We start from the raw sequence: 11,204 nt of genomic DNA on the forward strand, positions 1-11,204 counted from the left end.
GGGCGGGCTTATGGTCTTTATAGCCAATTTCCCCATGCCAGTGTTTGGCACACCCTCCTGTTGCTGTAGTCCACCTTATGTTGGCCAGGGGGTGATGTCCACCCTCTGCTCATGCCATCATTTTTCCCTGCCATCGTGGAGCTTCCCCTCGAGCCTGTAAGCCAAAATAAATCTCTTTTTCCCAGAAGCAGCTCTTGGTTGGGTGATTTCTACCAGCAATGCGAACCAGACTGCAACAATAAAGTGGTACCGAGGAGTGGGGTTGCTGCTAGACACCTGATTGTGTGGCTTTGGCCTTTTGGAGCTGATTTTCAAGAGGAATGTGGGAGGAGTTGAAACCTTGGCCTAAGAGATGCGTTGCAGTGCTGTAAGTACAGCTTAAAGGACTATTCTGGTCTGAGCTCCAAGACCTGAATGCAGTAAGAACTATGGACTGTGAGGTTTGGCTTATGAGGGTGAGAAAGAGCTGTGCCTGGACTGGGCTAGCAGTTTGTGTGAGAAGCTTGCTCTTGTGCCTGTGTCCTGAGAAGGTGTACAGGGTTGCTTTGCGTAGAAATGAACTGGTGTGTGCAGAGGGATATGGCACAGAAAGAAAAATCTTTGGGTGAACTGTTGCCTGTTCAGCTGCAACTAAGAGATTACAACCTTTGAAACTGGGCTAGCTGACCTGCGCTGGGGCAATAAGAAGAATGTCGACTTTTTTGAAGGGGCCTGAGTGCTCAGGGAATGTCCTGTTCTTCAAAGTCTGCTTTATTCCCCCCTGGATTAACAAATTGGCACCCTACCTGGTATCGTGGAGTATAAGAAATGCTGGAAAGAGGGTCATTGAGTTTGCAACACGGTCTTGTGTTTTGGAAATGGCCATGGGCAGTGTGAAGCAGGTTTGCTGGTTGCCTGCATAGAGACCCCATGGGGCCATGAGGATGAACCGTGGCTTGCAGTGGAGACCCAGTGAAGATGCCGGGACCATGAGATGGCTGCAGAGGAGCTGCCGGCCCCGATGAAGTTTCCCAGGACTGTGAGTAGCCTAGCTGTAGGGGCGGAATTGGAATGCCAGAGACTTGTTGCTGGTTAGAATTATCGGACTTGAAGATTTGTCACTGGTTAGAGTTGCTGGACTTGAAGCTACAGAGTTTGATGTTTGCCCTGGTTGTTTTAAATCTTGTATTGGTTGAATGTTTCTTTGCTATGCCCAATGCCAACTTTTGCAGTGTGAATATTTATTCTGTGTCATTATGGGTTTTTTGAGGTTATATTTTGGTATTATGGCTCAGTTAAAAGATCTTGAACTATGGGGATGTATGATCATCATTGAGATTGATTAAAAACTATGGGGACTTTTAAAGTCAAACTGAATGCATTGTATTTTACACCATGTATGGATATCAGTTTATGGGGGCCAGGGGCGGAATGTGGTGGTTGGATTCTGGTGTCCCCCATAAACTTAGGTGTTCTGAATGCTAGCTCCCCAGCTGATGGATATTTGGGAATTAACGCCTCCTGGAGGGAGTGTATTGTTGGGGGCGGGCTTATGGTCTTTATAGCCAATTTCCCCATGCCAGTGTTTGGCACACCCTCCTGTTGCTGTAGTCCACCTTATGTTGGCCAGGGGGTGATGTCCACCCTCTGCTCATGCCATCATTTTTCCCTGCCATCGTGGAGCTTCCCCTCGAGCCTGTAAGCCAAAATAAATCTCTTTTTCCCAGAAGTAGCTCTTGGTTGGGTGATTTCTACCAGCAATGCGAACCGGACTGCAACACCTCCTGTCAAATGTTGTCTTTAAATGGTGCCAGAACTCATGCTTTGTCTGTAGCACCCATGGTCAGTAACATACACAGAGTCTACAGGCAGTAGTGACCACACAAACCAGCACAGATTTGTCACAGAGATGTAGGATCTAAGTATTAGACACTAAGATTAGTTGGCTTGAATGCTTATGGTATGACATACTTGGGATCTAAATATTGAGCTTTTATCTTCTTCTTGGTGATGTTACTTATTAAAGAGCTTAAAATATAACTGGTTCTAATTTAAATTTTTCTTTAAAAAGGTACTTCCTAGATGAGTTAGGGCTTAGTATAAGGAGCTGAATTCACTGGTAAAGCTATCCAAAAAGGGGCTTCTAAACTCCAAGAAAAGATTCAACCAGAAAAAACACCAGTGGCAATCAGTCTAGCTATCACCAGGGGCCTTTATATTCGAAAGCAGGCTAACTGTACTCTCTGTTGGAGAATCTGCTTCTCTTTTTCAGATAGATGTAGATCCTAAGGAGAGAACCACCCCATCATAGCTCTAAAGGACTCCATCTGAAATTAAGGACAATTGCCAAAACAAGCAAGGGTGCTGTTTTCTTGGTGAACTCAGTACTAGCACAAGGGTGAAGGAGGTTGACCAAGAGAACAACCAACTCCTACCAAATCAGATTCAGAGACCTAGAGGTCCCCAACAACTCACCACTAAAGCAGACCAAAAATGAATCCAACATGGCTCAGAGAAATTTTGCAAAGAGGGGTGGAAAGAATGTCAGAGTAACATGTTGAGTCATGATCTGAAGAGACATTTCTCCTACCCATAACTGTGGGCTAACTCCACATTGCATGACCAATATACCTCAACAATGAGGGACGAAGGGGAGGGGATAGGACTTGGACCAGCCTAACAAGAATACCAGCTTGACTGTATTCACTGTGTACAAATCTAATTAATAAAAAAAAAAATTTAAAGTAAATGGAATTTAAATAAATAAACAGGAGCATAATTAGATCAAAGAGAATAAAAAACAAGTGAAACGTATGCATTGTCATTATTGTAAAAAAAAAAAAAAAAAAAAGAATTCAAGCCAGGCTCATGCCTTTAATCCTTGCTATCAGGAGACCTAAGAGAGAGAGGCCTGCCAAGAGTTCAAAGCCAGCTGAGTCTACAAAGTGAGTTCGAGTTCAGCCTGGGCTAGAGTAAGAAACCCATTCCTTAAAAACAGGCTGAATACAAATATTTGAAAAGGGAATGTTAGAGGGGGCCTTGTGACTGCCAGTGATCAGTCTGTGACTACACAAGCTGATGTTCTTTGGAGAATATAATCATATATACACATTAGCCAGATCACACACCCTCCTTTTTAATATTTACCTTTCCCCCCATGTTTTCCTTTATGATGCACATCCTTGCAGCCTTGGCCTAAAGAAGGACCCAACTGCCTCACATCAGTTCCAGAAGATTCAGTCAGGGAGCCAGGGGGTGTTTTGTGCCTCCGGGGATTTGGAACTCATCTTCACCTTCTGCTCCATTGCAATTGGCCTAAGGAATAAGAAACTAAGCGTACCTCAAAGTGGACTTTTCAGACAACTTTCCTCTAGGGACATCAAACCATGGTCTCCTGACATACTTGCTGAAACATCAGTGTCTAATAGTCCACAAACAACTCACTTCTTTTCTCTAAACTTTGTGTATGTGTGCAAGCATATGCATGTGTTAACGTGGGCATGTGCCTATGTGCCACTGTGAGCATGTGAAAGTCAGAGAACAGGCATGGGATCCTCGCCTTCCACATGGTTAGAGACAGGGTTTCTCACTGGCCACTGTGAACACACAAACTAGCTGGCCTCCATGCTTTAGGATTCACCTGACTTCTCCTTGCAAAGCATGTCTGGCTTTAAGAGGGTGCTGGGATCTGAACTCCAGTCATCAGTGCAGCACAAGCATTAAACAAATATCCTTTCCCCAGGTCTCTTCTTTAAATGTCTATTTCACTTTTTACCAAACCTCAAACACACTGAGAGATTGTTACACAGCATTCAGCTTCAGATAAATTACAAAAGGGGAAGAATAAAGCACAACTAACAGCAGTTGTTGGAATCAGTTACCATCATTCTGTTACTTTTGAATTTAATGAATAATAAAATTAGGAAATATTTAGAATACTAAAATTAATTTAATGGCAAATTCACAACACTCACTTTTACTACCCTATTGTTAGAAGACTTAATTTTCTGCAGTTTTCATTTAATACTGTAGGTGTTTATTAGCAAACACTTAGCTGAATGAGTGCTTAGGAATAAAAATTATTGCAAATGTAATTTACAGTTGAACACAGAAAATATACATACAACACAGAAAATGAGGATATTGTAACCTCAAAGTCAGTCAGTCTCTTACCTGAAGGCCTGCACTAAAGGTCCAATGACTCTAGTGATAAAGGAAATAGCAGTACTGCATTAGGTCTGTGAATACCGACATATTACTTCAGGGAGAAACCATGTCCCAAACTCTTCCCTCTGAACTTGCAAGGCCACATCATTCTGTATGAAAATTGTTTGGTTAACAGTGCTTAAATAACTGCTGGCTATTCTAATGTGTTGTCATATTAATAGTGACTATTTCATTTATACAGGTGTACATGTGTATGTGTATACATGTATGTGTGGGTGTGTAGGTAGATAGATTGACAGACAGATCTCTTATATATGTATTTATCTATCTATAACTTTGTATTCTCCTATTCTTACTTGCTATCCTATGATATAACAATTGGTTAAAAACAGCCCAAATACATGCTAATTATATTATTATCTTTCTAGCCTCATTAAATCCCATATAACTGTCATTATGCATAAAAAGTATCCTTTTGCCAAACAGGACGAGCAAGAACACCTAAGGAAACCTCAATTTACTAATCCATCTTGGCTCCCTGGCAGACAAGTGTGTGCAAAGACAAGACAGGCTATTAAATAAGGAACGTTCATGGGATGATTGCTATGGCTTGGGTATGAAATGTCCCTCAAGGCTCAAGTGCTGAAGGCCGGGTCTTCTGCCACTTGATCCAGTAACTGACAGCTGACTAGATCTAGAGGGCATGAACTTGATGGAATAATGTGGTGATAAGGATTATCAGTGTAGGAACTGCAAGGGGGACCTAATTGGAGAAAGGGGATCTTTATAGGGTGTATATTTGAAGAGTATATCTTGTCCTGAGCTCCTACCCCAGCCCTGAATTCTGACTGCCATGATGAGAGCAGCTATCCTCTGCCAGGCTCTCTGCCATGTTTCTACTTGTGGCATGTTAAACTCACAGTCAGCAGACCATGAGGCAAAGTACTTTCTTCTTTTCTCTACAACTAAAAAATAACACACACTACATTTTTGTCTATCCCAGATGCCAATAGGACACCTAATATTTTCAAACTAATCCATTTGCTAAAATTACCTTCAGTACTTGCAATTTGGTTCAATCAAACAGTAAACTAGCTGTGGAAATACCTACCATTCACAGAGCATTACCCTCTCCCAGTACAGGAGAATCTCCACCACAGCTCAATGAGGATGCTAGTACTATTTCCCTCAGTTTATTATAATGAAAGTAAAGGACAGAGAAGTTCAATGATGGATGCGTTTAACAGCTACTAACTGGAAGAATGTGAATCCAAACCCAGAAATGCTGATTCTGGAGCCAACAATCTCAACCAGTATTTGAATCAAGTTGTTGTCAAGAAGTTATAAAGAAGAAAATTATATACTACCAGTCTCCTAACCTTGGTAACATTGAAGATTATTATAAGGTTTCTAACTTTTTTTTTTAATTTAAGAAAGGGAAGGGAAGAAAGTTAGGCACATCAGGGCCTCCTTTCACTGCAAACTCCAGATGCATATGCCACTTGTGTATCTGGCTTTAGGTGAGAACTGGGAATTGAACACAGACCATCAGACTTTGTAAGCAAGAGCCTTTAACCACTGAGCTGTCTTCAGCCCTCTTATATACAAAAGCAGCAGTGCTCACTTCATTCCAAACAACACAAATTACCTAGAGCTGAAGGTCAAACATTGTCTTAAAAGATCGCCAGAGAGTTCTCTGTCATCTTCTGGTAGCTCAGAGAATAAAACCCCTCCCACAAAGCAGCCTGCTGCTTGTAACTTAGTGCCAGGAAACATATAGGCTCCCACAGTGAACTTCAGAACTGGGGATCTGTCAGGAACTAGATGATACAAGCAGTCACACACCTGAAAAAAAATTTAAATAATATAAATAGAACACATTTTCATAAAAATTTTATACTAGAAAGGTCCACCACCATTAAAATTAATCTTTTGCTAGTCTTATCATCCTGTAATAAGACTACTAAATACTGTAATTCTACTAATAACAGTCTTGAAACTGATGGCCATAAGTAGTCCTGTGTTTAACTAAAGATGATGCTAGATTTAAACAAATTCTGATCAAGCAAATTAAAACTCTCACTTATTCTATTTAGACATCCCTTTTTGTTAATAAGCAAACTCAGCTGACAAGATGGTTCATTGGTTAAGAAGCTTGCCTGCAAAGGCTAACTACCTGGGTTCAATTCCCCAATACCCACATAAAGCAAGATACACGAAGTGGCACACGTATCTAAGTGGAACATGCATCTGGAGTCCATTTGCAGTGGCTGGAGACTCTGTATGTCTCTCTCTTTCCTCTATCTTTCTTTGCTTGAAATAAATAATTAAAATTTGTGACAAGCAAATTTAAACTGTTTTCTAGTGTTACAAACATGTGTACTTATTTAGGGCTAGAGAAATGACTCAGCAGTTAAGGTGCTTGATTCTCCAGTACCCACGAAAGTCAGATGCACGAGATGGTGAATATGTCTAGAGTTCATTTGCAGTAACTAGAGGCCCTGGCACACCTATTCTTTCTATTTGTTTCTTGCCCTTTCCATAAAACTAAAAACAGTATTTTAAATACTTTCTCATCCTCATAACATCCTCTAAAACTGGCTGACATTTTAAATTATTTTAACTAGTACATAAACCATAAAAATTGTTCATATTAATGGTGTGTACCAAAGCTTTGATGAATGTGTACACTTTATAAGTTAAGACAGGTGAACATAATTAACTCTTTGTTCATGATTTCTTTATGTTGAAACCTTTCAAATCTATTCTCTGTGGATATTTGAAGTGTACTGTGCACTGTTATCTGTAATCACCCTATGTAACAGCATGCCTGAACTTGTTCCTACCTAATTGTAATTTAGTATCCACTGATCAGGCTTTTTTATCTGACCCTCTGCCCCACTCCTCTTGGCTAATAACCATATTTCTATTCAACTGTATAAGAAAAGCTTTTAGATTCCACACATGAGTAACAGCATATGGTTCCTGGTCATGCTATGTTGGTTTACTTCACCTAACATCATAATGTCTTGTTCCATCCATAATGTATAGTATTCCACTGGGTATATGTAGCATATTTTCTTTATCTATGCATCATTTGATGGGCATTTAGGTTGTTTCCATTTTAAAGTGGTGACGATTATTATCCTTTGATTACCAGAATTCTGAAGCAAAGGCAGGTCAATTAAGTTGCTCAGGTTGACAACTAAAAAGTGATGTTTGGACCTTCACACATGCAATTGAAAGCAAAGAAGTAGAGAAATTATTGTAAATACAAACACAAAACAGGTGTTTTTTTTTATATAGGGTTTGTATTATTTATTTTGTACTAATCCCAAGAAAACCTGACATCAAAGAGCTGAAACAGACATGTTTGTAAGATCACTATGTACTGTGAAATTAAAACAAAATGACACAAAGCCCTCCTGTGATCCTGCAGTGTCACATGGGGAGGTTGGCTTGCCAAAATGGTCAGGCTTACGCTCTATTTAAATTCAGAAGCTAGTAAGTTAGAATTCTGCAGTGCATTTATTTCTCGTGTGTTATTTTCTCTTAGTAACAAAAATGTAACTGTCAATTCCTAGAACACTGTCTTACTGTCAAGAAACATGGTTTGTCACACTAGTAAAATAACATGTGATGTGATGAACACAAGTTAAGAGTGTGAGATTTTATAAGGACAATGGAAAATTCAGACAGTATCATTAACTCTCACCAGCATGATGTACACCAGCAGTAATGCTAAAGACTTATTCTTGGAATATGCTTAACATGCATTTAAAATTCCTTTTCTTTTATGGATTCATTTTTCTATTCATGTCAAAAGCTATTATCAGTAAATAAAAAGTCAGAAGACATTATCTTTGGATATAGTAAAACATCAGGCAGGTCATAATGAAGCAAATTACTACACTTTCTACAGCATGACAGGTAGATATGCCATGTGAAAGGATGCAAGGTAATTTGGAAACTTTAAGGAAACTGAGTATATACATGATGAAAATAAGAAGTCAGACAATACAATAAACTATTAGCTAATAGTATGGATATAGATTTGAAAAAATGCTAAAATAAATATACTTGGAAAACTTATTATTCTGTGACTTTTGCTCATCTTGATTTCCTGGGAATATTCCTAAATGTGATTGGTGAGCTATTCCATTAGCTGACTTCTCCCAGTCTCACTCTCAGACGGAAATCATACGTGTATGTTCTGTATGAGATAGAATGGGTCTTTCATCACACTAAAACTAAAATTGAAGGAAAAAGAATCTTTGAAGTTCTAAAACTCCAGGGGTGACTTCTTAAAATAATCTTGTTCTCATTTCATAAATAGAATAATGGTGATTTGTTATAGCATAGAATATTTTACCTAATGTCTAACACTTTGAGGGTTTGTTATTGTCTATATTTTAAGGTAAGCACACTGAGTAACATATGTTAACACCTTTTTACAATAGTCTGTTACAAATATCTGTGTACACATAAATAAGAGCTTACTAAAGAGACAGTAACTAAATGCTAGGTGCAAGTTTACTTTTTAGTTCAGACTGAAAATGGGAGCATGAAAAAGATTGAAAATCAAATTGAAAGGCAAGTGTAAAAATCATCTTAATAGTTGAGATCATATATCCAAGTACAAGGTGCCTGGGGTGAGCTTTGTTAATCTCCAGTTGCGAAAGACACAGTCCTTCCTTCCTTTCTTCCTTTTTCTTTCTTTGTTAAGCTTTATGCTACCAGTAGCACTCCTATCACGTCAGAAGAGATTGTCACTCTTATGAAAGCTTCCCTCGCCCTAGTCAATAAGTTTCTCTTGAGCCAGACATGGTGGCACACCCCTTTAATCCCAGCACTCGGGAGGCAGAGGTAGGAGGATTGTCCTGAATTGGACGCCACCCTGAGACTCCATAGTGAATTCCATGTCAGCCTGGGCTAAAATAAGACCCTACCTTGAAAAACAAACAAACAAAAAGTTGCTCTTTATAATCAAGCTTCTTTCACAAAATAATCTAGGCATTATTCTACTTCAGTAATGATACTTTCAACAATGCCCCAAAGTGTCTCTTATACACAACTCTAATAAGCCTCCAACTATCTTTAAACAAGTTTCAAGTTGACTTCCATGTAAAAGCTGCATAAGTACTCAGAGCACACAATTCCATAGGGAAGAGTGAGTATAGATAACCACAGCCATGAGTAAACCACCTCATCTGGACTCAAGACAAAAGCAATGGCCCTGTTTACTTAGTGCACTCCCTTCAAAGAAGCTCCTTTGTTATACTCAGAGTGGTTCCTGTTTCAAGACCCCAAGTTCCCCCTGCCTGCAGACATCCTTTCAGAACCTGGTACCCCTAGATGACCACCTTCATAATACCTCAGGAAAATGCACAGCAATGTCCTGACATTAATCTTACTTAGGGCAAATCTCTCCTCTTGGACTGACTGCATTCTGGTCAAATTTTCTAGTTTGAGCTTCTAGACAGACATTTCTCAACCAATGCCTGACAAGGTTGGGGATGACAATGCATCTGCTCAGTGGCTGTGAGACTGGTGAGAATGAAATACAGAATGAGCTACAAGTAAGAATGAATGAAGAGGAAGCCCTGCAGGAATACCACATTAGAAACGTACACGTGCTTACACCTCACACACACAACCACATAACACATACTACAGACATTAAAACTAATGAAACATAATCTAGCATGTATTTCAATTTATGCTTACCTGAAGCAACCCAGGAGGCTGGTTTAGAGCTGTATCCAGAGAACTATCCAAGAACCTCACAATTTGAAAGTACCCCACATATTAACCTCTCCTGCAGGATTTACAAAACAAACAAACAAACAAAAACCCTGTACTCTACTTGGTATTAAAATCAACTCATCTGCATCTAGCCCTGAGGTTTCAAGAGGGGGTGGAGGTGTGTGGTTCCTACAGAAGTCTTCTCCAAATGATGAAATCTCCCCAGTCTGGTCCATAGCACACAGTGCAGCCTGTGGAGTGTAAGTTGGGGGAGCTTCTGCTGGATGGCTTGGTGATGGTGCTAAAAGAGAAGAGGGTCTTGTGGCAAGTGGCCCTGCACTCAACTGGAGTGTTCCCAGTCACCTCAGCATGCTGACTGGAGAACTGAAGGACTGAGGTTCACCTGACTTTTCACCATGTATTTAGGTGGGAATTCTGGAAGGAACTTGGGCACCTCCTGAAGATCGTGCTGCAGGGAAGTGGCAAGGCCCTTCTCTAGAATCTCTAGTCTGGTGCGCACATGCCCTGGTGTTTCTTTCAGCTTCTGTTGCATCTGTCTAGCTGACTCCCACGCAGGACCTGTGTGCTCACGCTCTGGGGATACAATGCTAATTCCTCTGAGCAAGTGTCCTATTCCATGCTTGTAGTAGTTTTCTGCTTCTTCCTTCTGGCCCAATTCATTGGTGTTCAGTCCTTTATTAACAAACATAAACGCCTTCTTGGATGCTTCCTTGATGATTCTAATTTCAGCAGGCTCTCCATTTTGCAACTCTTGCTCCATCTCTATAAAACAGAAAATATTCCAGATGTAATTATCTCATCTGACTCTGTCTACTTACTGTTTGCCTTTCCTACCTGATCACAATTTAAGGACAGAAGTTTTACTTATCTCAACTCGTTCACTATTGCAAAACCCAAGCCTGCTCTTACCTATGACACAGAGAAAGCCCTAAGGAGCAGATCAGTGAATAAATAAAAGCTCTTGGTTTTAAGAGAATAAATCAAATATATCTTTAAAATTTTTCTCACTTCTTCTAATTTAGTTCCCGACCAAATATTCAAATATGTGAAATGTTAGAGTTGGAACTAGACTCTTATTCTACAAGTCATTCTTCCTTTTTTTTTTTTTTCTGTTTTGTTTTGTTTTATGAGGTAGGGTATCACAGTAGCCCAGGCTGACCTGTAATTCACTCTGTAGTCTCAGGGTGTCCTGGAACTCACTGCTTCAATTAAAGGTGTGAGCCACCACACCCAGCAAGAAACTTATTTTTATAAATCCAGATTTTTGTGTAGCTAATTAAAATTGAGTTGAG

General features: G+C 39.8%; 1 protein-coding gene across 1 annotated transcript in view; it reads right to left on the reverse strand.

The window, feature by feature from the left end:
• LOC101611007 (spartin) overlaps nucleotides 1-10,672 on the reverse strand; it is a 565,832-nt gene extending 555,160 nt beyond the window's left edge. Inside the window, 3 exon segments of the mRNA XM_045141190.1 lie at nucleotides 9,874-9,956; nucleotides 9,959-10,306; nucleotides 10,309-10,672. Coding sequence (XP_044997125.1) covers nucleotides 9,874-9,956; nucleotides 9,959-10,306; nucleotides 10,309-10,672 — 795 coding nt within the window.
• Nucleotides 10,673-11,204: the final 532 nt, after the last annotated feature.

Source organism: Jaculus jaculus (genome assembly GCF_020740685.1).
Source record: "Jaculus jaculus isolate mJacJac1 chromosome Y unlocalized genomic scaffold, mJacJac1.mat.Y.cur SUPER_Y_unloc_2, whole genome shotgun sequence".
Classification (NCBI taxonomy): Eukaryota; Metazoa; Chordata; class Mammalia; order Rodentia; family Dipodidae; genus Jaculus; species Jaculus jaculus.